The sequence below is a fragment of the Odontesthes bonariensis genome, chromosome 17 (assembly GCF_027942865.1).
Source record: "Odontesthes bonariensis isolate fOdoBon6 chromosome 17, fOdoBon6.hap1, whole genome shotgun sequence".
NCBI classification, from domain to species: Eukaryota; Metazoa; Chordata; class Actinopteri; order Atheriniformes; family Atherinopsidae; genus Odontesthes; species Odontesthes bonariensis.
Genome location: NC_134522.1, coordinates 19,654,479 through 19,680,837, shown reverse-complemented (window position 1 = coordinate 19,680,837; position 26,359 = coordinate 19,654,479). Strand labels below are relative to the sequence as shown.

General features: G+C 43.1%; 1 protein-coding gene across 4 annotated transcripts; it reads left to right on the top strand.

Annotated features, from left to right (window-relative positions):
* Positions 1-26,197, top strand: uggt1 (UDP-glucose glycoprotein glucosyltransferase 1). 4 transcript variants are annotated; one of them, XM_075448502.1, is made up of 41 exons: positions 1-62; positions 2,934-3,072; positions 3,338-3,417; positions 3,711-3,841; positions 3,927-4,039; positions 4,134-4,308; positions 5,714-5,810; positions 5,927-6,005; positions 6,268-6,368; positions 9,766-9,865; positions 9,985-10,045; positions 12,364-12,455; positions 12,970-13,120; positions 13,459-13,578; positions 13,660-13,745; positions 14,082-14,217; positions 14,360-14,491; positions 15,450-15,614; positions 16,459-16,579; positions 16,999-17,097; positions 17,309-17,332; positions 18,396-18,487; positions 18,926-19,132; positions 19,274-19,405; positions 19,488-19,618; positions 19,719-19,814; positions 20,025-20,127; positions 20,247-20,326; positions 20,408-20,597; positions 21,106-21,264; positions 21,427-21,512; positions 21,640-21,724; positions 22,265-22,353; positions 22,677-22,781; positions 22,915-22,999; positions 23,262-23,444; positions 23,734-23,894; positions 24,004-24,118; positions 24,414-24,530; positions 25,590-25,734; positions 25,815-26,197. In XM_075448502.1, the coding sequence occupies exons 1-41, from the start codon at positions 32-34 to the stop codon at positions 25,832-25,834; spliced, it is 4,614 nt and encodes a 1,537-aa protein (XP_075304617.1). In that variant the 5' UTR covers positions 1-31; the 3' UTR covers positions 25,835-26,197. The 4 variants fall into 4 exon arrangements, with proteins under 4 accessions (XP_075304617.1, XP_075304616.1, XP_075304619.1 ...); XM_075448501.1 differs by having other exon boundaries at positions 18,393-18,487; XM_075448504.1 differs by lacking the exon at positions 17,309-17,332.
* The last annotated feature ends 162 nt before the right edge of the window (positions 26,198-26,359 follow it).

Here is a 26,359-nt window from a genome sequence, read left to right as displayed (position 1 = left end):
GTCTACAGGACCCACCCACTCTCAGCGGATCATGGAGACAGGAAGCTACGGAGCCGGCTTCGGTGAGAATAAATAGTGCATTTTTACATCATGAAATTTTAGAAGACTGTGGCTAGGGGTTTGTTGGAATGTTTTCATAGAGACAGTGACACTACTTGTCTGCAAGTAAACATAACTTTGTGAAAAGGGGGTGTTTTTTCTTTTTTTCCAGGAGGCGTTAGCTAGCCCCTGCGGTCCTTAAACTAGCATCAATGCTCAGGTAGCGCTAGTTCGCTGAGTGTTTTCCGACAAACGTGCTTTGGCTATGGATGTACTTGGCATCCGACATTATAGAATACTATAAAAGCAGTTATGGTGGTTTATGGGGTTTGTATTTAGTTCATGATTAACGCCAATGTGACGGCTTCGAGAATCGTCATTGAATCAGTCCGGATGTGAAAACTGTCTGCTCATTGGACGTAGGAGCCACGATGAAGTTTTCTATTGGACAGAGTTCATGGAGCTCTTTGTTTACTAATAAAAATTCCTGCTGCTGCAGGGCATAATTTTTAACTGTAGAATACCTGAAATTACGTCTTGAAATTACTTCTCTGTCCGAAGTGGCCGACTAATTTCTGCTCTCGTTCAGACATTTGATCGACATTAATTCAGATTTTGCAACATGTAGAATAAGCAGCGTTTGACATGTCCCTGGTCATCTGCCTTTGCATGGAGTGTGGTGAAGTAATTACATGTAGGTACAGGATCACTGTTGATTGGACAATTTGTTATAAAGTACGATTTAGCGAACCTGGCTGCTACGTGTATTTCGTTCCTGGCTGTGCTTTTATCAGCAAATTATGGCTAGTATATATTGTTTTATCATGTTTTTTTATCATCTTGTCAATGAATAATTAAGAAATTAAACAAGTCAACAAATCGAGGACAAGTTGATAATATCAGTCAACTCTTGTTCTTTTCTTCTTTTGTTTTGATATTTTCTGTGTTAATCATTTTTATTATCATAAATTCACTCCATGTTTTTACTCTGGTTATCCACTGCTCCAAGGGGCAGCCCACTCCCCAATTTTAAAATCACTGTTAAGAAGCAAGACATAATATTAATAATGATAATATTAATGGTTATGAGTTTATCTTTATTTAAATAGCTGTACGTTGCATCCTTAATGTAACTGTTACAGTCATGGTGATGGAAGTATTTGCAATGTTTTGCTAAATGTGGCAGTTTTATACAAGCAAACACTCAATTCAGCGTAAGAATTCAGCGAATTCAGTGAAGAATAAACGTTTAAATCATGAATCAATGATGCTGTGTTTGGCAAATTGAGTCCAACTCATGTTTCAAAAACTTGTTGAACCACCTTTGGCTGCAGTAACTTGAAGCAATGATTCACTGTATGAAGTTATCAGTTTCTCACGTTATGGAAGAACATCATTGTGCGCTCTTCCAGTGGCTGTAAAAACAAGCCCAAATCACCACTCCACTCCACTGCCGTGTTTGCCAGGTGGTATGAGGTGCGCTGACATGCTGCGTTTAGTTTTCTCCAAACATAGCACACTGCATTATGGTCAAATAGCTCCACTTTGGTCTCGTCTGTCCGGAGAACATGGTTCTGAAGTCCTGCTGTTCGCTCAGGTGCAACTTTGCAAACCGAAGGTGTGCCGCCCAACTTCTTTTTAGATAGACGAGGCTCTCTTCTGGCAACCCTTCCAAACAGATCAGCAAACTGACTCAACCTCTGCTTTTATAGAGGAGCTCACCCTTGCTAATGCTCAATTCATCAAATGCATTTGATAAGCAGAACCTGGCTGCCGCTCACTTTCTTATTTCCTAAGGAGACAGTAAGGGTGGAGTTGGCTTTTCCACACACTGCTTTTGTAAATGGATAGTTATTCTGTAATATTTAATGCGTTGATGTTTATCTGAGGTTGACCTACTATGTAAAACCTTAGATTTGAAATAGGATGTACTTTCTTTTTAATGTGACTGGACTTTATACTTTGTAATCTCAGTTTGATGGGATAATCAGATATCATAGTTATATTATTCACTGGAAAGCTGATAAAGCCCTGTTATATGGACACATTGTAACATAATGCTTGATATCATCCCCTCTAAGCTGCTTAAAAAAACAATTATTGGACCTCTGGATCTCTTACAGTAGGTTTTTATTATGCCAACCTTTGCCAACTCCTAAAGAAACCCCATTTTGGCTGCTGGTGTATTGGTAACAATGTATCACTTCTAACGGTTTCCCGTACTGGTTTTACAGGACTTCAGAGCAGACAGATTTCATTTTTAAAATTTTATTTCTTTGGCATTTAATTTGCACTTTGCAGCCAGTCTCTTATATGACTTAGAGATCTGCACCAGAATCAAAGTTCAGTTTATTACAGCCCTTTCCTATCGCACAGAATGCCGCGGCTTGACTCTCGTGCACCGTGCTTAGCTTTCCATTAATGTGGCGTCAGCTGCACTCCCTCTAAGTCAATTTCAGCATTAGCTGTAAAATTCTGGTTTGGGTCAGCTTTTATTTCATATTAGTTCTGCTCATTTTTAGACCTCCTTTGACAACTTTTCTCTTTGTGAACATCTTTAGATGTGTCTCATTTGATTTTCATTAGATTTTGGCTTATGGCTAATGCATACGTATTTGACTGATTTTTGCCTTACCTCTTCAGCGCACATTTCATTCTGCCTTCTCTGGTTTTATTTCTTTTTCAAAGCACTATTTGATCTCACTCATTTTATTGACTTTATTGCTTCTCATCAGATTCTCATTAGATTTTCCTGACAGTCGTGTGAGCTACAGTCCCTTTTGAGTTCGCACTCTTTAGTCTGATGGCTTCAAAGGAGGAACAAAAAAGGAGTTTTCAACCTGAATTATTCGTCTTATTTACCATCACTTCCTATTTAATGTGTCCCTCTTCAGGTGTAGGTTTGAGGATGTGGCTCCTGAGTGTGCTGCTGCTCTCTCTGCTGTCTGCTGTGTTTGGGGATGCTGACTCAAAGGCTGTCACCACCACTCTCACAACCAAATGGACAGATACTCCTCTGCTGCTGGAGGCCAGGTATGACACTGCACTCCTGAACTGTAACAGTCTTTTAGCTGAATGCTATCTGACACTCGACCTTTTAAATCGCATAATAATTAAATCAGTGCTCTGAGGCCCATTAGACTTAGTTTAGACAGCTGACCCATAGATGTGCGAGCAGGACGCTGGCTGCTTCACAGCATTTGATGCATGTTCTCTGATGTTTGGAGTAGAATGAAAATGTTTTAAGTCAGTTCATGTCAGCTCATTAAACTGCCACTTTTATGTTCTTTTTCCTCAGTGAGTTCCTTGCTGAGGAGAGCCAAGACAAGTTCTGGGACTTTGTGGAGGCCAATCAAAACATAGAAGGAGAGCATGATGGTAATTTAAAACTGCCTCAGACTCTCAAGACCGGATTTCACTTTTAGTTTCTCTGCTGGAAGCAGCTGAATTTATGATGTACAAGCAACATCTTGGCAGTAATTGCAGTGTCCCTGTTTTGGCCAAGCTGCAAACTGTACTTTTTTGTTCTGTGTTAGGCCAGTTCGACCATAACTACTGTAACAGAATCAAGGAAGTAATTTGATTTAAATTAAAAGGGAGTGGACTTGTTCAAAATGTCAGACAGTATAGTGCTGACTCGTGACCTCTGTGTGTCTGCTGTTCTCATCCAGACACAGATCAAGCTTATTATGAGCTGATTTTGAAGAAAGCCAGTGCTTTGCTCAGCTCCATCCAGTTGAACATGCTGAAGTTTGCCCTTTCACTGAGAGTCTACTCTGCCACAGTACACTCCTTTCAGCAGGTAACACCAGAATGACACTTAGGTTTCATTTTGAAGGCAAGTCAGAAGAATCATATTAATGCTGCTGTTGTGAATATATTTGTAGATCGCGTCCACTGAGCCTCCTCCCTCCGGCTGCTCAGCTTTTATTAGCATCCACGGAGAGAAGACATGTGATTTGGGAAGCCTGGCAACGCTGCTGAAAACTGCGCCAGAAAGGTAAAGACAGGCACTTACAAGTAAAGCGTTAAAGAGTTACAAATCTGTCGAATAATGACTGGTCGCACGAGTGACATCACCATCTCTCTTTCAGGCCGAAGCCATACCTTTTCAAAGGTGATCATAGATACCCGGGATCAAATCCAGATGTGCCTGTTGTCATCCTCTATGCTGAGCTTGGGAAGCCAGATTTCCAAAGGTTTCACCAAGTCATATCATCCAAAGTCAACGAAGGCTCGGCGACTTATGTTCTCCGTCACTACGTAGCCGTAGGTGTTTCCCACACACGAGCAGCCTCGCTACAGTCCATTAAAGACGATAAGATAAACTGAGATGAATGTAATAACGGTCATCTAATTCTGTTGGAAGCACTGACACATGGATCGGTAATAAAACCTGGAATTAAACTACCACTACATAAATACTCCCATTTTATTCAAGACATTTGTCTATAAAGCCAATCTAGAATAGAGATCTGCCCGTCAGAGCTTGTCTGAGTGGGTGGAGGCGCTGCTTCCTGCACCACTTGCTGCACCGTACATGTGGCTCCGAGACACGGAGACAGTGCTCTTTGCAACTCTTTCATGAATTATTTCCAGTTGTATTGGTTCAGTAGTGCACATAGATTTTTTTAATTATTGTTTTTTCTTACGTTTTTTACGTGTAATCTGGAGCCCACGTATGGAGTCAGAAATGTGCACTTTCAGTGTCTTGAGTGCTCGGAGCAGGCAGGGTTTTGCAGTCAAACGCACAAAAATGCTCTTTTATTGACTTTTTTTAAAAATTCAAGTGAATTGAAATATATGTATATAAAACAAAAAACTCATGTTTCCTGCAGTTGTTTTATTTTCTTAGAATTGAAGATTGACCGTCTTTTTTTTTTTTTTTATTATTCTCTGGAGAAGATCAAACGGCACCAATAATAATAATTCCGTTTAAGTATAGACTGATCAGCAGTAATGTTTAGCAGTACCAATAAAATCTTAATGACACCACGTAAAACTTTAAGAGACGTCTATATTATTGAACATATGACAAAATGATAATTTAAGGGTGCTTTCCCGCTCAGTTATCCACATCTGAAAATCCTTCTGCAGTTTAAGTGGCCTCCCCATTCACACCTGGGATAAAATATGTTTCTCCACCTTCTTATTCCAAGTTGAATTTAGGTTGCTTCTCCCTTCAGATGCAAATACAGCTGGTCGCCCCCCCCCCCCCCCCCGATTATGTTAAATTTCTCTCACCAGCTGTCTATAAGCATGAAGTCTTTATGCCTGACTAAAAAGGTTGCAGCTCTTACTCTTTACTTCATAGCTTCAGGGCCAGTCGAGGCACAGTGACAGTCTTCTGTACTTAGCAGGCAGCAGCTGGTTGTCTGCACTCTAAAGCTGTCACTGAAGTTAAAGAGCATGTGTAGGTAAGGCAGGGGATATTTATTGCCTTTAGATGAGCTGAGTAGACGGGGTCGGCGGAGTCTTTAACAACTCAAAACAATATTGCATTAGTCGTTAGTTAAGATGCAACATTAGTGAAATAGCTTGATGGCTGTCGAAAAGACTCAACCAGAGCCTTTAGAAAGCGTTCATACATTTCAGCCTTTTCTAAATGCAACTTCCAGCGGCGGGACTTCTCCCTCCTACATTTCTCCTACAACGTTTCCTCATTTCCCTCCAGAAATCAAGCGGAAAGAAAGTATATCTGTCGGGGTATGGAGTGGAACTGGCCATCAAAAACCAGGAGTACAAGGCAAAGGATGACACACAAGTCCAAGGTACACACACACACACACTCGCAGCACTACACACTGTCAATACTCACACGACCCACGCTGATGTAATCCCAGAGGAGCCCTGACACGAATATCAAGTTAATTGATTGTGGTTTCAGGGGAGGAGGTGAATGCTACAGTGATTGGAGAGAATGATCCGGTGGATGAGGTCCAAGGATTCCTTTTTGGCAAACTCAAGTGAGTGACTCTGTTTGGCCATGATAAAAAATTCAAAGCTTGGCTTAGTTCCAAGAACTCCACCAACCACATTCACTATAGCCAAGTCTTTTTCTCCTTTTTTTTTTTTTTCTTCCCCCTTGAAGCACCAACCCAATCTCTGCTCAACTAACCCGAAACTAATCAAATCAATCTGTGAACTCAACCACCCTCTCTCTCAATTAGGAGTGTATTCATTAAGCAGGTGCATTTAGTCTCTACCTGTTTATCTGTCTCTTCACAGGACCCTCTACCCAGAACTGAAGGAACAATTAAAGGAGTTGAGGAAGCATTTAGTAGAAAGTACCAATGAAATGGCGCCTCTAAAAGTCTGGCAGATGCAAGGTGGGCCTCTCTCCAAATCATGTCCTCCTCTTTTAGCCATCAGCAGTTTCTTCTTCTGTTTTTTTCTGGTGTTTCTGTTAAATGACAAGATTTGTTAGTACAAACACACCATGTGAGGGAGCAATTGTTTGCCTTATGGTGAATAATTGTCCAACAGACTGAAACAAACACATCCTGGGTGACAGAGCATGTTGACGGGGTAGCAAATATACGCCGCGAGACTGTGTAATCTTACAGTGAACAGCTGCAGGTATTATTACTGTCACTTCTCAAGGAATCCATTTTTATCAACGGGAAAATACACCCACAGGACTGGAACCGAGTTTCGTCAGCTCTGGCTGATGGCAAAAATCCCACGTTTTTTAATCTCCATCAAAATCAGATCAATTGTTCCATGGCCTGAAGGGGGCCTTTTACGTCTTTATAACTTCACAAATATCTGATGACAACGACGCTTTTAGACACTTTTGCACACTTTGTAAGTAATGAAAACCAGTGTAACGTCCACCTTTTTTCATCTTTTATCGATATTAAATCCCTCTGTTGACTGCGCGGTTCAGAAAGCGGCCTTTAAGAAATCGTAAGAAGCATACATTTCTAGAGAACTGTCTTTATCATCACTCGTTGCTTTGGTTTTCAGTAAGGAAATCCTCCAGTAGCAGTATTGATGCTAACATCTTTAGCGGTGGCGGTTGTTGATAGTTGTCACACTTATAACACCCCTGTAGCTGCCAGCTGACTGGTCCAAACTGCTATAGATTGGCCACAAACGTGTGGCTTCAGGCCCGGAAAAAAAGATGGATTCCTTATGATAATGAGCTTGCAAATCTCACAAGAATACAACCGCCTTGCCACGGTAATCAGAAACTGATTGAAATAGTTACACCAGAGGTGTATTGAGCTTCTGTCCCACCCCATTTAATTTAGCATTTGATCTAAATGAAATGTAGCTCCCACGCTGTGTATTTTACAGAACAAGACATCACTTTTTTCCTGCGTTGGTGTCACTCTGTCTTCATATTTCAGTATTTTTATGAGAACTGCTATAGAAGATGAATTGATGCACAAAACCCAGTAAAAACCTCATCACCACCTGTCTGTTACCAGACTGTGATTTCCTTATGTGTGAACTGTCACAGTGATCACTCTCTCGGTAGCCTCGTGGTTATTCCTTTGTGGTTTATTGCTTGTTTATAAAAAAAAAGAAAATCAACCACCAAATCAGCACCAAAAGGCAAACATTTCTCCTTTTTTTTGCCTTTTTTTGCCAGCAATTTTTTAAACACTTGAATTTAAAGTCCCTTCTTACGCTGGGTTTGAAAGGTTTGGTTCATTCTCTCGCCGCACTTGACACAGTTCCAGCCCTGAAAGTTAACCAGTTCCTGTAAGCAATAGCAATGACCTCTCTTACTTAATCTTATTTAATCTGTGAATCAGTCTTGCAGCAAGAAATCTATTTGTGTAGATCTCTGATTCTGTTTCATCCATTTCCTATTGATACACGTGACCTACAAGATATTCCAGATATGAGAGCATAATTGATTAGGATTACATTATTCATGGGTCCCATATTCAATCTCACTCTCGCAGACATAATTCTAGGTGCATTTTTTCATTTGTATTATTTGCTTTTACCGCACACAGACTTGATAGCGTGTCTTTTCCCCGAATAAGAAATTCTCAGCCATCACCAGGCGTGGTCAGGATGTGAGCACGGAGCTTGTTTGATTGCAGCAAATAAAGGATGCGAGAGGGATGAGGGGGCTGAGCTTGACTTTCAGACTGACATGTGGGGGCCTGCCTTTATCTCCGAACCCACTGGGGCTCATTAGCTCAGCCTGTTTACAAAGAGAGGAGCACCTCCTGGGGCTAATCATCACACAAGCTCCAACACCATTACAGAGATGCTCGCTGCATTAGAATAATCCTCACAGCATTCTCTCTTTCCTCAGATACCCAGGCTCTATAAAACTCCTCTTTTCCACACTTGGACTTGTACTGTAAACTATATGTACATTCCAGTTAGCATTCTAATCGAGCTTTAATTGCTTTAGGATAGTTTTCTTTAACACACGAAGATGGCGATATTAAACAGCTCTCTTAATGTGGGTTTATTAGTGTGATTGTCTCAGCTCGACAAAGAACACTGTGTGAGCTAAGCGTTTTCTCACGGTACCGTTGATGGCAAAACTGTGTCATCGTGCCCAGTTCATGTGTATAAAGACTCCCTGCAGCTGCAGCCCTTTGTCTCCGACTCCGCAGACTGCCATGCTTTCCGTATGACTGAAGGACCTTTCTAGCAAGAAATAAATGCATAAAAGGCAGACTCAAATTTACACAGCATGTTGTGGAAATGTTCATACATTTCCATATGTTTAAGGATGAAATGTTTCAAAACGTTTTAACCATGGATTTATGCAGACGCCTAATTAATCGTGTGCATATAAAAACACTTTTGAACCTCAACAAAAATCTGTATGATATCGTAAAGAAGCAGCGGAGTTTACTCAGATGTAAGACTAAGAAACTCATTAATGAAGTAGAGAATATACCATTTGTTTCATTTGACGGTCTCAGTTGTGGAATCACCGACGGAGTAGAAAACAATCGGCTCCCTTCCGTTACAGGCAAAGAGATGTTTAGATTGTATACAGGAGAAAGTGCACACCCGCCCACACAATGACTAAATCGGAGCTTTTAACCGGTACCTCTTGCTTTATCTGCAGTGGATGAACGCAGACTTTACAGTACACAGACCTATGATGAGATGATTAGGAGGGAGACACGTATGTAGAGAGGTCTTTGAAGCCAAAAAGGAAAATCCAAAAGATTTGTGAATACTTCTCTCGAATTGGTCTTATAATGTGCACACATAGTATGAAGAATGTGTGAGATGTGCACGTTCCACTTCATAAGTACCAGCTTGTGTGTAGGTGAATGCATACATGTGTTCTTTATGTATGTATCCGGCCCCTTATGTTTGATGCTAAATTAATTATTTGAGTAATGACAGTCACGTCACTCTCAGATTTACTCTGTTGGCAAAAATCATTATGGTTGAGCAAGATGCTGTCTGTCATAGGCAATATTTTTAAGCATTCTGGATTTTACAGCATTGTATTGTGGGTTGTTTGGCCTCACAGTGCTTCAAGCTTGAATGTTAAATCTTATTTTGCCATTCTTTGTTTCACCTTACACTTTAACTTTATTTGGATTATACACTCTGACAAGTTCTCATACTGCTTTAAGTTGTGGTGCAACTGATTCTCTTTCATTGTATCCTCTTGCGTGTTTATTGTGCTTCTCTCTACTTTCTACTCATCTTTCTCCCATTTTTTATTTTTTTTTTCTGCCCTTTTTACCAACCCCTTCCATCCACCCACATCTTCTTTTATAGATCTGAGTTTCCAGACAGCAGCTCGCATTCTTGCTGCTCCCGCTGTTGATGCCCTCAATGTAATGAAGGACCTCAGTCAGAACTTCCCCACTAAAGCCAGGTAGAGAAGAAACGCACGCACACGCACGCTCAGGCGGTAGCTGAAGTAGGACGTTTGAGTTTGTGTACATATTGATGTGTTTGAGGCTTCGCGGCTCAGTCTGCTCCTCTGCCTCACAGGTCCATCACGAAAACAGTGGTCAACTCTGAGATCCGCAAAGAAATTGGCGAGAACCAAAAGGTACACTTTCATCCACCTTTTCACCATCTTTGATCAGACTCATCAGTCATTTTCATCCCTTCTTTCACTCTTTACACCATTAAAACAATGAATAATCATTCATTAATGAGGTGCATTCTCTTTCTTCCTTATTGCCAATAAATTCTATTTTCTGTATGAAAGACTAATTTGCAACACATTTCGGTTAGGCTCAAAGTTTTGTTTGCTTGCTATAGTTAAGATTCAGAAGAGACCGACATGATAAAGCTTACCATGGGTTGTCTGGCACAGCCAAGAGTTCGATTTTTTTTCAGCTGGTTCAGCTTCAGCTGGTTCAGCTTCAGTTGGACCAGCGTCAACGATCTTCATGCCAAGTGTCCCAAACCAAGCCATCTGTCCCCTTCCCCTCCTCCCTGTTTTGGTTTCGGCTCTAGTGTTTTGGAGTAAAACATGAACATATGTTGTCGACTCGCTGATGCCCGAACACTTAACTTAACCTGCATTCCACCAGGCTGCGTCGGCCCCGTCACTCCACAGTAACTGAAAGGGGCCCGTTGGTAGCAGCGATTGTCACATCACGCCAGAAGCTTTTTGAATGAGGTTGTGTCATTTTTCCCCGAAGCCACAAGGAAATGCTTTGTTGCAAAATATTTTTAAAAACTGGACTTCATACTGCTTTGAGCTGTTGTCAGCCTTGATTTTTACGCGTTTGTCTGCCCGAGGGACCGTGACCATGTGGGAAGGAGGCAGCGGTGCCCGTATTCACTGTGATGAAAACACATTCCAGCCAGTGCAGCGTTAAAAAAGAACAAAACAAACAGATATATCTACCTTTTAATCAATTCAACAGAACTAAAGTATAACCCCCCATCTGTTTGTGGGTCACAGTGTCTCACTTTTCAGTATTTCATATGCTTCCCCTGTGATGTCATACAGCAGCACTACGGCATTAAGATTCTCACGGAGACAGGAGTTTTACGTCCCAAAATATGTTTTATTCAAAGCTGAAACCTTGAGCTCAGTTTCCTGGTCAGTAGAGCAGCAAGAGGCCAAGCTGAGCCGCTCTGCATGCAGGTCAAATGATGAGCTGTCCATCACCTCCACTTTTCATTCAGGAAGAACTAGCAGCATCAGTTTGTTGGTGGTTTTGTCTTTTTTTCCTGACCACCGATGCCGTGTTCAGTGCATAACTGAGGACGCTGCTGCTGAAAACGGCTGCCGAGTTTTAGTTTTTCGAAAGCAGATTTTTCAAACCAATCCCTCTGAAATAATGATGTTTGCACAAAAAGTAATATTTTCTTTATCTGGGCTGCTTGTGCTTTCGTGACCCCCCTGCTGATTGGATTGTCTGGTCAGGAATAATTAAGGTTTGAGTATTTACCGGTGTGGTCTAATAAAGAAAACCAAATAGCGGCGTTGCAACCACAGCTCCTCGGCCTCCTACCTGCAGCCTATAGGGAAATATCTCCAAAAATGAGAACTGCCCCTCCTGTTAGTGTTTATGATTTATCACATAATAATATGTGAGAGGAACAAACAGCATTTGACTTCAAAAGTACTCAGGTTTGACAATCTGTTTGGCTTTTGCCAAGCTGATAATGGAACAGGTACTCAGCCCTTTTTTCTGGTGGATGTTTTTTCCCTCCTCCTCCTCCTCCTGCTCCTCTGTGTTCATATTATCTTTGTGTGCAGAAGACAGGAGATCAGGTTGGTGGTGGGGGTGTGCAGACAGACGTCCTAATTACTGAATCGGTGATTCATTCAGCAGGCACACAGAGTCCTGTGGCGAGAAATGATTATTGATTGAAGTAGTTTGGACACCAGCGCTCGCATGCAGATACTCCTTTCTCTCTCACACACGCGCGCAGTTTAAGTGGGATGAACAATATTTGTGTTAATCATGTCTTGTTGTAATTGCAGTGTCTGGAGTATGATTAATCTGATATCTTTGTCTTTCTGTAATGAGATTTGACTGCGCCAGAACAACTCTGAGCTTTCCTTTTGCCTCCGCAGACGCACGCAGCTTCTCGTATCCGTGCACGCATTCACCCCCCCTTCTCTCTGATAATTAGATTTGTTTAGTGTGGGGTTTGATTGCTCTAAACAGACCGACTTTGAACAGAGCTGTCGGTGCTTATTTGGAGCTGTCAGAGCACCCTGTTACAGCTTTGTGTTGATCGTTGCCTCTAGTTTTACAGTGTAATTGACTGCGCGATGAGAGGCTTTGACGTTTCATCCTGCACAATGTGGCCATTTTGCTCAGCTGGCATTGTATAAGGAGCTTTAGTGTTTGATGTGACTCTGACTTTCAGTTATTTTGACATTTTCTCTCTCCATAGTTCTTCAAAGGAACTCTAGGGTTGCAGCCAGGGGATTCAGCCCTGTTCCTCAATGGGCTGCATATAGATCTGGACACACAAGACATCTTCAGGTAGGCACACAGAATCATATCTGAATGTGGAGTTTATTATCAGAGCGTTGAGCCTGCAGTACAGAGTTACATTTGGGTTGTAATGCAGCCTAGAGCTTAGAATGACTCTTTTAAGAGCTGGAAAAAAACAAGTTTATGACATCATTAGGTAAGTAAAAGAATATTAAAATCAGGGAATACTTCAGCATCAAACAAATAATGCTTCTAACTTCTTAAACATACGGGATCTGGTGAAGTATTTCTCAGTCAACTGAATATTTAGTTGTTATTGTAATTCTAAGATTTCACCATGGGCTCTAATAAACTGTGGTTTTCTTTTGATCTACTAAATGACTCATAATTGCAGCAAATCTATAATAAGATGATAATGAGCCTTCAGTGTGAAACTCTTTGCGATAATTAGATGTTAGCAGTCATGTTGATACATTCAGGCTTCACGCCTACTGAAGCACTCGGTGAGGATGAGCCGCGGATGCACACACGCTAACTCACTCTGCCCTGTTGTCACCTGCAGTGTGTTTGAGGTACTGCGCAGTGAGGCGAGAGTAATGGAGGGTCTGCGCTCGCTACTTATCGAGACGCCCTACATTCACGACATCCTGAAGCTGAACGTCCAGCCCTCTGACTCCGATTATGCTGTCGACATCCGCCACCCTGCCATCTGTGTAAGAGCGCACACGCAACGTCCTTCTTCCAACAGATGATCACGCACTGAGAAACAACCCGTCAAGATGTGAAAATGTTGCAGCTAAGGAGCAGTTTACCCAAAATACCCGTTAGAGAAAGAAAAAGAAAAGAAATACGGTGTTCTTGTGTCTCAAAATACAATCATTTTTCTATGTGAAAGAATTTGGAGGCGTTTCAAGCCTAACAAATTAAGGCCCTGGTTTTCAGCGTGCCAGCAGTCAAATGTAATTATTTGTTGGCGCTTGTCTGCTCAGTTTTTTTTTTTTTTTTTTTTCTTGATGCCGCCTGTCAACCAATTTCCTCTTTCTCTTTTCAGTGGATTAACAACTTGGAGACGGACCACAGGTACAGCTCGTGGCCCTACAACGTGCAGGAGCTGCTCAGGCCGACTTTTCCTGGAGTCATCAGGCAGATCCGCAAGAACTTTCACAATCTGGTAAGTCGGCAGCTGATTCGCCAGCCCCTAGTGAATCCACGTGAATATGAAAAGACAATTACCACCAAATGTCTGTTGTAGGTGATCATACTGGACCCAACCCAGGAGAACACCGCTGAACTGCTGAGTGTGGCTGAGATGTTTTACGCCAACAATATCCCCCTCAGGTTGGTGTTCTCATGAGAGTGGTAGACCATCAACTTTTGTAACCAATTAAAATCAATACACTGTCTTAACATGGGAACTGGTTTACCCATAAGTTGCATCAGGGCTTAATGGGTATATAACTCTGAGAAATGGAAAAAAAGAGGCTGCAAGGCTGTAAGAATTAGCTGAGCTCATGCACATAGAAGCTGCTTGAGTTTTCCGAGTGTTGCCAGGCAAGTTTGAAAGGCCTTTAATGCATCCCTGCATTCGCCATCCTGGGACGGTCAGTTTGTTTTAGTGGCGATGAAGCAGGCAGCACACACTGCGAACTCATCCGGTTTCTGTTTGCGGTGTAGGATCGGGCTGGTGTTCATCGTGTCGGATGAAGACGACATTGACGGCATGCAGGATGCAGGCGTGGCGCTTGTCCGAGCCTATAACTACATCAGTGACGAGGTGGACAGTCAGAGTGCATTTGAAGCTGTCATTTCAGTGAGTCTGTTTCACAAGCTCTGAGCTACGGAAATGTCTCATCTTAAGATTGCTGTTACCCTAAAAATAAGCAGCGCGGTTGAAAAAGTAACTCACCGTTGCCGTCGACGCTTGCCTGTCCTCCTTCGCTCTCTCTCACTAGATGTTCAACCGGTTGCCAGTTGGTGGACGGCTGAGCGTCGGAGATGTAGTTAAAGTTCTTGAGAAGAAGTTTCCCTACGTGGAGGTCAGCAGTGTTCTTGGAGCCGACTCCACCTACGACAGCAACAGGAAGGTGAGTCAGGTCGACTGCGCCATCGTGTGCTGGATGCTCACAGGATTTTTCAGTGTATTTTAACATCTTCATTGACACGATTAAGATATCATTGAAGAGATTTGTTAACTTGGCCTCAGTCTTTTGATTATCCTTTGCCTGCCAAATGAAGTTATTGGTGTAATTTATCTGCTTCTTGTGCATATGTGTGTCATAGCCGGCTATTTTCTGATAAGATAATTACAGTCAGCGAGCTGAATATCAGCTGATACCAACGTTTGCCATGTTTCTGTGTGATTCTGTGCATTTGTTGTGGGTTTTTGATGCATGGTTGCTTGTTTTGGATGCTGTCTGATTTTCCTTCGCAGATAATGTTGTTAATCTGCGGCTCGGTCATCCTTTTAAAACATTGAGCTCTCTCAGTCACTGAACATTTCACCTTGTTTTTAGCCGGATAACCTCCCCTCAGCTTGGTTTTAAATGAGCAACTTCCATAACTTTGTGGGTAAAGTTTTAGAAATAGTTTTTGGTTTAGACACGGTCCGTGTTGGGCAGCGCCGAAGCTTATTTGTCTGTTTCAGGCGTCGATGTGAAGTGTCAGCAGCTCTTGAAAATTTTATTCAATCAAAATAAGTCGGAAAATCTTTTTTTTTTTCTCTGCACAAAAAATCTAAACTTGTCTGACCTCCAACCGAGTCCCCACAGCTGCGCTGATTTTGGTATTCCGTATATGTTGGTTGCCTCTGCTGCTGGCTGCATAATGAGACCATTTTAATGTGAAAATTGACTTTTTAAGTGGTTAAGGCAAATACCTCATTATCTGGTATTTGCTTTTCACGTCTGCTTTGTTGGTGTCTCGCAGGGCACAATTAAACACTCTTCCGCTTGTATTTGATAAAAAAGACCCACCTTTTGGCGGTCTTCCGCTTTGTCTTTAACAGATGGTCAGATTAAAATTTTCCTCCATGTCCTCTTTCAGGAGGGGCGGGCATACTATGAGCAGACAGGAGTGGGCCCGCTGCCTGTGGTCATGTACAATGGCGTACCTTACCGGCGCGAACAGCTGGACCCAGACGAACTGGAGACTGTCACCATGCAAAAAATCCTGGAGACCACCTCCTTCTACCAGAGAGCTGTCTATCTGGTCAGTTACAGCACACACACACACACACAGACACACACACACACACACACTCATTTTCTTCTGTTCTGACTGCATGGACGATGTACAGATCAAAATGTGTGCAGAATAATTCCGTTTTTACAGCGCAGTGAGCTCAGATTGGCAGTTTTCTTTTTAATTTCGCCAAGAAGTGAATATATTTCTAATTTTAAGAAGAAATTAGGTTTAATCTCATTTAAAAAAGAAAAGATTTGCTAATGCTCCCATTGTTCATTTGAGGCTTTGCAGATGCACTTCTGATAAAGTATTAATTTGTTTTTCTAATTTCCTTTTGTCTTTGCTGGATTTTATCCACAAAATGTAGTGTGATTTAAAAAAAAAAAAAAAGAGAGAACAACTAAGGATTAAAAGTAGAAGAACAGCAGAGCTTTAGATAACTTCCTTCTTTCAAGTTAATCTATTTAAAACTTAATTTGCACAGTGTCTGGGATTGTAATCATGAAATAAATTCTTCCTTTGGCACGGTGTTTGCGAACGTGCCATCTGTCATATTTTCCCTTTAAATGTTATCCCATCAATCATCAGAGCCAACTGGTGCTTCCACGGGTGTTTGAGCACGGTGCGCTGCGTTTAATTCTGTTGTTTCAACAGTTACACTTGTCGACAAAGTGTTCGTCATCAGCCATTTTTGTCCTTTTAATGTAGAATCCAAACTTTCTACAAGAAAAGAAAACTTTTAGCTCTTTGGAAGCCATTGCAAGCTCGCAGAGAAAGACTCCCTGCATCTCTGTCGGCTCTGCAGTACCGCTGAACAATGTGGTCTCAGACTTATTGCGTTAAACGCACTTCCTCTCGTGGCTTGCAGGGGGAGCTGGCTACAGATCACGACGTGGTGGACTTCATCATGAATCAGCCAAATGTTGTTCCCCGCATCAACCCCCGGGTGCTGTCCACCAGCAGAACCTACCTCGATTTGTCTGACACCAGTGAGTGCATATAAGGAATTATTGTTCTTAATTTAGTGTGTGGTTGTTGAACAAGGATTACCTGCAGAAGTGTCATCAGCCTGAAAAGCAGTTTCAGCAGCTTCAGTTTCATTTCTGTTTTATGTTACACAGATTTTTTTTTTTCTTTTAGACTCAGTTTGGAGTTATTTGGTTAGCATTCCGTATTTACCTGTAGTTAAATACATAAAACACAGACAAAAATGTGTTATTCTGACAGCTTGACGTTACAACAGACTATATATGGGGACAAGAAATAATGGTCTAACAGCTCCTGCTAGTGGACCCACCCATGCATATGTCAGATATATTCAGTAGATCTGTTTATATGTGTTTCTGTTAACTTATTGATCATCTTAACTAATTAAACCGATCACCTTTCCTTTCTTCCCTTTTTGCAGACAACCACTTTATAGATGATTATGCTCGCTTCTCGACCCTGGACACAAAGGAGAGGAGCACTGCTGTGGCTAACAGCATGAACTACATGACTAAGAAAGGTAAGCTCATAAAAGACACCAAAAACCCGATTAAAGGGCACATCTGTGGAGTTTATTTGTTGTTTCTATTGAAGATAATGAAGCCATCTTCACTCCTAAACTGTCCTCGTGTGTTCTCCTTTTGTTCTCTCCTCCTCATTCCCTTCCTTTTCTTATTCATGTGGTTTAAAAAAAAAAAAAAAAATTTTTTTTAAAAATGTCCCTGCACCAGGGATGACCACCACCAACAGGCATGGTAATCACTCTTTTACTCCACGTTATTCCCTCTCCTCCTCTCTTGGTCTTTTTTCAGTTTTCCTTGCACTTGTCTGGCAGTGTTTTGATGTATTTGCGGATCCATCACCACCTCCTCCATCTGTGTTGCATTTCTCAGAACACGCAAATGACTAATTACGCATGTGATTATTGGGTGTACCAGGGTCCAAATATTAAAACGTGTTTACTTAGCTCAGTGTTCTCCTATTTTCTTCTGTTACTCTTAGTGAGTGCATGACGGTTCATTCACTAGCTGCATGGAAAATGAGTATTAAGGGTTCGATGATAGGAGAACGGCAATATTAGTAATAATAATCATTATAAAACAAAGTGGCTTGTCTCCTTTACCTCATGAATTCATGTGTGTTGACTGGTTTCTGAGCAGCTACATCATAGAGGTGTGTGTGTGTGTGTGTGTGTGTGTTTGTGTGCAACTAGGGGGCAGAAAGCAGGTCTAATCATCCTCCTGAGCTGGAAAATGCATGAGAATTGTTCAGTACAGTGAGAGGGTCACGTCTCTTTGCTAAGAACAGAAGAAAATTGTGGATCCAGGCAATTACCAGGGTGGGCTGGTGGTCCTGAATGAAAGACTTTGCAGTGTGTCTTTGTGTCTCAAAATCCAAAACGCTGCTTTCTTTGTTTCAATAATGTAGTTGAGGCCGTCACCATACACTCGGACATGTCTGAAATCTGTTTGTTCAGTAATACCGTGGCGATCTGGTAATGCTTTGGTTTTTTCTACCATATTCAAGGGTGAATTAAGTGATGAAATGCACAGTTTTTATTACAAACTGTCAAACAGCATTTTCTGAATTATACTTCTTTATGAAATCAGCTCAAATCAGCATAAACAATGTAAGTGGATGTTTACTAAAAGAGCTTATTCCAATCATCGATCGGGGAACCTCTGTTTCGCCTCCTAGATGCACGAACATCCGGTAATGTTTGTAAGCAAGAACCCGACGTGTCGCACAGCCTCGGCTCCCGACTCTAACCCTTTGCCTTTCTTCTTCTTCTTCTTCTCCTTCTGTGCTCGTCAGAAGATGGATACATCCGTCCCGTGACCTTCTGGGTGGTCGGCGACTTTGACAAAGCCTCAGGACGCCAACTTCTTTATGATGCCATCAGACACATGGTGTGAAATCTTTTCTTATGGGTCTGTGATAAAAGGTGATGGTTTAATGTGATGTGTTGGGGAAAAAAAAATATGCTTTCCTGATTCCAAGAAAAATTGTGGGTAAGAAAGGGATTTAAAAGGACAGTTGGTTCCCATTTTTTGGAAGCATGCATATATGCCTTGCTATGTATATATTGGAGTGATATCAGTCTTTTTGCATTTTTTAGAAGGAGAGAAAGTAGCAAAATGTCAAACTGTTCCCTTGAGTGTTTGCTTCTGTCTGATAGTAAAAAGAAGTGTGATTTAAAAACAAGCAACATCAGTTGAAGCCGTTATCTTTTAAGTCTCGAAAAGTGTGGGATAGACTGACCGTTGAAGTGTAGCTGTGTGGTAGTTATCACAACCAGAGTAACTGAACTGACGGGCCCAATGTGTCGCTCGCCTGCTCCACAACAGAAAACCAGCAACAATGTCCGACTGGGGATGATCAACAACCCCTCATCCGACCCGTCGGCCGAAACGAGCCGCGTGACCAGAGCAATCTGGGCCGCCATCCAGACGCAATCCGCCAACAACGCCAAGAACTTCATCACCAAGATGGCGAAGGACGAGACTGCCGCGGCCATCGAGAGGGGCGTCGACATCGGAGAGTTTGCTGTCGGGGTGAGGAGGTTCACGCAGAGCTGCGGTTTTCTCTTTACCTTTCTTTTTCTAATTGTTCAAACCTGACGGCCCGTGACATTGACTGAACATTGTTTTTGTTAACTCCCACTTTGTCCTTTGACCAATCGCTCTTGCCTTCAGGGGATGGATTTGTTGTTGTTCCGAAGTGCGTATGAGAGTTCCAAATATGACTTCCTGCTCTCCCACGCCGCATACTGCCGAGACGTGCTCAAACTGAAGAAAGGCCAGAGAGCAGTTATCAGCAATGGAAGAGTGAGTCACCGTCAAAATATGGGCACAGTCCCCCCCACAGCTCCTGGAGCCAATTCCGCTGATATGCTTATTCCTGCTGCAGATCATAGGTCCACTGGAGGACGAAGAGGTGTTTAACCAGGATGACTTCCTTCTTCTGGAGAACATCATCCTTAAAACATCTGGAGAGCGCATCAAAAGCAAAGTGCAGCAGTTGGAAATCGAGGAAGACAGGTAATTTATTCGACTTTTCAGATTTTTTTTTCCCGACTCTTTCGGGACTTTTTTTCCCGAGCGTTCAGAGTTCTGTGAGTTACCGCGGCGTTCCCCTCAGGGCCAGCGACCTCGTGATGAAGGTGGACGCTCTGCTCTCCTCTCAGCCCAAAGGAGAAGCGCGGATAGAGTACGGCTTTGCAGATGACCGCCACAGGTAAAGTTGGAACACTCGCACATCATTTACCCAGTGAGTAGATCCAGGGTTTGGTTTCCAGCTCGATTGAAATGATTTGTCTGTTTCAGGGCAATGAGTTAGTTTTGCTTCCATTGTGAAATGATCATGAAAGCGAAAAGTGAGCCAGTACAATCACATGGAAAGTATCTTTGTTTGCACGTCGATCATTACTTTGTTGTCCGTCCGCAGTGCTGTGAAAATCCGGCCTAAAGAGGGAAATGTGTACTTTGATGTCATTGCTGTGGTGGATCCGGTAACGAGGGACGCTCAGAAGCTGGCTCCACTTCTTCTGGTAGCTTTTCACGGTCCTTTATTGGATTCTGTGACATCTTTTCCACTTCTTCCCTGATCGTCCCCGTCTTATTTCTAACCCGCCTTTTTCCCTTTGTCCCCTGAAACATCTCTGCGTAGGTTCTAAAGCAGCTGGTAAACGTCAACTTACGAGTCTTCATGAACTGCCAGTCCAAGCTGTCGGAAATTCCTCTGAAGAGGTGAGAAAGCTGCCGAAGACTCCTCGAGCGGTTTGCAGAATGTGAACTCTAACTTCCCGACCCCTCTGCGTTGTCTTCCAGTTTTTACCGTTACGTTTTGGAGCCGGAGGTGGTATTTCAGGCGGATAATAGTTTCTCCCCCGGCCCGATGGCCAAGTTCCTGGACATGCCTCAGTCTCCACTCTTCACCCTGAACCTCAACACCCCTGAGAGCTGGATGGTGGAGTCGGTGCGCACCCGCTATGACCTGGACAACATCTACCTGGAGGAGGTACGGCTATGCGTCTGTCAGGGTTCAGAAAATTCACTTATTAGTCTCTGTTTTCTTTAAGATAACACACTCTCACTGTGTATAGTTGTTGTTTTTTTTAAACTTTTGACACGTTGAAGGGAGGATGCTGAGTTTTTGAGTTTCCGAGGCTTTAGAAGAAAAAACATAAATAATTCTGGAGACGTCCCAGTTGTTCTGTAGGTGAAACTTGAGGCTGAACCTGCTCCGAGCACACAAATAGTTCACTCAGCCCCGTATCAGACACTTCTATTCCGATTGTTAAACTTTTTCCTTCCTCTTTTGACCTCCTGCTGTTGCCCAGCTCTTCCAGCGGGTTGATGATTTCCCTTTGGTTTTTCCTCTTCCGTTTTTGACTTTGTGGATTTTGGAGGGCTTTTCTTCTCTTCACAGAAACCTTCTGCTTGTTTGCAATCCATTCGTGCGTCTCTATTCGGACGCCAGCCTCGCTCCAAATAAACTGTACTTTCCGACACCCCCGTGCTCTCAGGTGGAGAACATCGTAGCAGCGGAGTACGAGTTGGAGCATCTTTTGTTGGAGGGCCATTGTTTTGATGTCAGTTCAGGTCAGCCTCCGCGAGGCCTCCAGTTCACTTTAGGAACTGAATCTGAGCCGGTCATTATGGACACTATCGTCATGGCAAACTTGGTAAGTTTTAACTATAAAGTAAGAGCTTCCATAAGGCAGCTAATCCAGCCTTGTTTTGTCCGAGCTGATTGATGCTTCCCAGCTTAATAAACATCTTATTCTTTTATTCGTTACTGTTTATTATCTGAAGAACGAGCTGTAAATCTCCGTTGTTCTCTTCAGGGTTACTTTCAGCTCAAAGCCAACCCGGGCGCCTGGAAGCTGAAGCTGAGGAAAGGACGCTCAGATGAAATCTACAAGATTTACAGGTGAGAACAGTTTGGAGAAATGATTTTTTTTCAAGCCCAGCGATGAGACGTTTCTACTTCTGGTTCTACGAGCACGTCATAAACTCCGCTCTGGTGCCTTTGTTGTCCTCTCTTTCCGCTCCCGCAGTCACGAAGGCACGGACTCCCCCGCAGACTCGGATGACATCATTGTCGTGCTCAACAGCTTCAAGAGCAGAATCATTAAAGTCAAGGTCAGTCCAGATGTGATGCTGTGGGAATCTGCCCATCAGCGCTGTTTACCTCACAGAAATCCCAAAACTCAAAGATGGCGAGCGTCCAGACTGGACACCACCTTCGCTTTTTTTAAAAAGTTTTAATGAGCCGAACAGATTGTGCTTTGTGTCGAACCATTTTTTACCCATGCTGAATATACAGTAGAATTCATCAGTTGGGTAAAAGAAACAATTACTTTTAACTTTTGATGTGGGCACATGGAGTCCTGTTGTTGATCATTGGACATCAAAACTGAATTCAAACTCTCCCACCTCTTTGTTTTTACCTTTTTTTTCTTTCTTTTTTTTTTTTTTAACCTTGTTGATGGAGCATGTAACAAAATAACTGATATTACTTTGAAGTTGTAAATGATTTGATAAAGATGGAAAGTATCCACGAGCGGACTCTTCTCATCAGGAACAGGTCCGACAGACCTCTGTTTCTATTTTTAGGAGTGTTTTTTTGTTTATTTGTTTGTTTGTTTTTGATCAACTGTGTTAAACCTGCGTGTCGATCAGGTCCAGAAGAAGCCCGACAAGTTCAACGAGGAGCTGCTGAGCGACGGGACCGAGGAGACTGACACTGGCTTCTGGAATTCTCTAACACGGTACAGCTCGGATCAAAATGATTTAGTTATTGCTGTCACAATGCCTGCATGTGCAACAACACGTTGGGTGGTGTCGCTCAGTCCTGAGAGCACGGCTCGTTAAATGAGCCAAAAGATGCTCCGACGCGCTCTGCTTCCAGCCTGCCAAAAGTGAAGAATTGCTGCTTTTGTGTGTGGAACATTTTTGACTGACTTAATAATAAACATGATATGTTTCTATAAGATGCTGTTTTTTGCTCACTGTGGCACTGCACTGCAAATCATTTACTGTGACTCTGAGAAGTCTTTCACGTCGAGATCTGACACCTAATCTTTTGTCCCAGAGGTTTCACAGGCGGAGGGAAGGCGGAGGAGCCAAAGCAGGAGAAAGACGACGTGATCAACATCTTCTCGGTGGCCTCGGGCCATCTGTATGAGAGATTCCTCAGGTGGGGATTCATATCTGCTAAAAATCCTTGAAAACTACCATCCCAACTTCTTACGTGAACAGACTTTATTGAACTCTGTTCCTTCTTATCTCCCAGTCCTGTCGCCATCTTTATTCTACTCCTTCTCTTCCAGGATTATGATGCTGTCAGTTCTGAAGAACACCAAAACTCCTGTCAAGTTCTGGTTCCTGAAGAACTACCTGTCCCCGACTTTCAAGGTAGGATTTCTTTCCCCCCCGGGGGTCTAAGAGCCAGCTCACATCTCATCATTGAAGCGGAAATGTTCTCCTCTCCTCTGTCCGTCAGAACTGTGCGGACTGAAAACTTAAGCTCTGAGTGTTGAGATCAAACAAGCAGCAGCAGAGAGATGTTTCCTTCTTGATGTCCGTGTTTTCTTTTGTGCCGTTGCTGCTTTTTTATCAGCCCGTTTCTCAGTTTGTCCTTATGCATGACTTCACTCGTGTGTTGCCCACCTTACAGGAGTTCATCCCTCACATGGCGAAGGAATACGGTTTCCAGTATGAGCTGGTCCAGTACAAATGGCCCCGATGGCTACACCAACAGACCGAGAAGCAGAGGATCATTTGGGGCTACAAGATCCTCTTCCTCGACGTTCTGTTTCCTCTCGCTGTCGATAAAATTCTGTTTGTGGACGCCGACCAGGTTCGTTCATATTCAGCTGCACCAACACTTTTATTCATCCTCCTTCTGGGTATATAGAAACTTCCATCTTAAACGAGAACATGACGGAGGACCGTGCTCTGCTGTGCTCTTTGTAATTCTGGCTATAATTCACTTTTGGTGTGAAGTAGTGGCACAGACCGTTGGAAGTCACCTGTGTTATAATATCTATTTTTAGCTTAAGTTGTTTTGTCACAAAGGAGAGCTCAGTGGAAGGATAATCGTTAATAGCCAGTCTGAATTCTTTGCACTGTATCCTGCGCTCAATCAGATTGTGCGCACAGACCTGAAGGAGCTGCGTGACTTCGACCTGGAGGGAGCTCCATACGGGTACACTCCGTTCTGCGAGAGCCGCAGGGAGATGGACGGCTATCGCTTCTGGAAGTCAGGGTACTGGGCGAGCCACCTCGCCGGACGCAAATACCACATCAGGTACGCTCGGCTCCGTTCCGCTCGGCTCGGCTCAGCCGAAGACGCTCTCACAGATGAGCTGCTTTCGCCTCCTTTTCCACTTCATCTCTCATGCCTGTGTTCTCTGCAGCGCCCTGTATGTGGTAGACCTGAAGAAGTTCAGGAAGATAGCCGCAGGAGACCGTCTCAGAGGACAGTACCAGGGGCTCAGCCAAGACCCCAACAGCCTGTCCAACCTCGACCAGGTGTGTGTGAGATCTGACTCTGAGGGTTATTCACTTTTTTCACGCTGCATTGCTGCACGTCATGATCACAACAGACATTAAAGTCTCGGACTCTGTCAGAGCAAGCTTTAAAAAAATAAAATAGAATAGTTCCCTCAGAAAGTAACTGCATTACTACAGAAAACATAATGGCCCCACTTTCACACCTTCATTTTGATTATCTTCCTTTGATCAGATGGTGTTGTTCCTTAGATAATTCTCAACGTGTTCCTGTCCGTGCCTCTTTAAGCGGTTTCTGCATTCTTTTTGTTTTTAGGATCTTCCCAACAACATGATCCACCAGGTGCCCATCAAGTCTCTGCCTCAGGAGTGGCTGTGGTGCGAGACCTGGTGTGACAACAGCTCCAAGAAGAGCGCCAAGACTATAGATCTGGTAACGGAGCACGTGTGTGCGTGTGCGTGCATGTGCGTCAAGGCCGATGTGATAAAGAAGACAAAACACATATGTACAGGAGTGGGGGGTTTGCAATGTGTCCTAATAGCCACGAGAGGGCAGGCAGGCTCACTGTGAGGAAATGCAGCAACAGCAGGAATGAGTTCTTTAAAGAGAAATGTAAGGATTTATATATAGAAAAACAATGACAACCAACAACTCAAAAACAACCTGAGCACGTTGATGCTGCAGTGATAGTTAAAAAAACCCGACAAGTGCTGAACTCTCCATCGGTACTCAGGCGAGTCCAAAGGAGTTCCCAAAGCGTATCTAACATGTTGCCTTTGAACCGAGCGTCCAACCATGATAACAGAAAATGAAACTTTTCGTGCATTTGGTGTCGGTTTCCTGACAGTCATAGAACGACTGAACCACAGCAACACATTAGGACCTAAACAACTTTATTGTGGGCGACCGGATCCCAACCAAACAAATGTAGGACAGAGTAGGTTTTTGTTGGACTGTTTGGGACGTGTGCCTGTGTTCATTGTTCCTAAATATCTGGAACAATGAACAAACCCAACTGACTGCATTTCACAGATTAGGCCCTTCAGCATCCAAAGAGATTCACTAGTGCGTGTGTGTTGCCTCCAGCGGTAACTTTTGAAAATGAAGCTAATAGAAAAAAAAGAAAAGAAAAGTGGAGCATCATCTCCATTTGTGGGACGAAGGACAAGCGATGGAAAAAGCCACACACAAACTACACTTGGGACCAGATGCATGAACAATAGGTACACAAAAAAAACCACGTGGATGCCTTGTCATGTGTGAACCTCATGTATTTCACTGAGATAAATCAGTATAAGAGGCTGTGGAGGTCCTCTCAAATCAAACTTTTAAAAATCTTTGTAACTTTCTGGGACATGGCTGCCCTCACTGGCTGAAATGGACAGTTGAGACAGACCAAACGCTGAAGGCAGATGATGAGAAATGTGCGCTTAACATAGTCTTAGAGCAATAGCATGCTATTAACTGCCCCCTCCCCTCCGTTTACAACAGTGTAACAACCCAATGACCAAGGAGCCCAAGCTGCAGGCTGCTGTGAGGATCGTGGCCGAGTGGACAGACTACGACCAGGAGCTAAAACGCATGCAGACGAGAGTCCAGGAGGGATTAAACCACACGACGAGGCAGCAGAGCACAGGTACTCAGCACTCACAGCCGACCCGTACAGACTCAGCCTCTGCATTACTCACACTGATGTTTCTCTTCCGTTTCTGTCAGACGGTCACACCGAGTTATGAGGATCTGCCGGTCGCTGCGATGAGCCAGTGAACTGGACTCTGTTTAAAGAGTCTTCTTCACCAAGAGGTCTCTCTCTCTCTCTCTCTCTTTTGCCTCGGGGACTGCTGGCAGACTGACCACAAACCAGCACACACTGGTTCAAAACAATGTTTCTGTTCTTTTTCTAGGTTTTCTGTGTACGTGTGGGTACAAGCAGCGAGAATGTATTTTTGTGAAGAGAATATCAATGCTATTTCTTTCTCCCTGTGATGGATGTCGGGCTGTTAGTTTGCACTGATTCTGGTTGAAGCACATGAAAAAAAAACCAAACAGGACTTTGGTGTTCATCTCCAACGAGTTTAGCATCCGATGGTGGGGTGGGGTGGGGGGGGTTTAATCGGGGGGAAAAAAAACATGTAGTATAGGATACGGGTGCGTATAAAAGGCCAGAGCTTTAACTTTAAACACTTAAAACCAGCAGATTTGATTGAATCCCCAGATTCTTGCAGGATATTATGGTCACTGTGACCCTCGGGTAAAGAAGC

What these genes read in the sequence shown, in the direction of transcription:
- uggt1 (XM_075448501.1), top strand. Translation starts at nt 32, where the DNA reads ATGGAGACAGGAAGCTACGGAGCCGGCTTCG. An exon ending in TTCTGGAATTCTCTAACACG is followed by an intron (nt 22,354 to 22,676) that starts GTACAGCTCGGA and finishes CTTTTGTCCCAG; the next exon opens with AGGTTTCACAGGCGGAGGGA. An exon ending in ACCTGTCCCCGACTTTCAAG is followed by an intron (nt 23,000 to 23,261) that starts GTAGGATTTCTT and finishes CCCACCTTACAG; the next exon opens with GAGTTCATCCCTCACATGGC.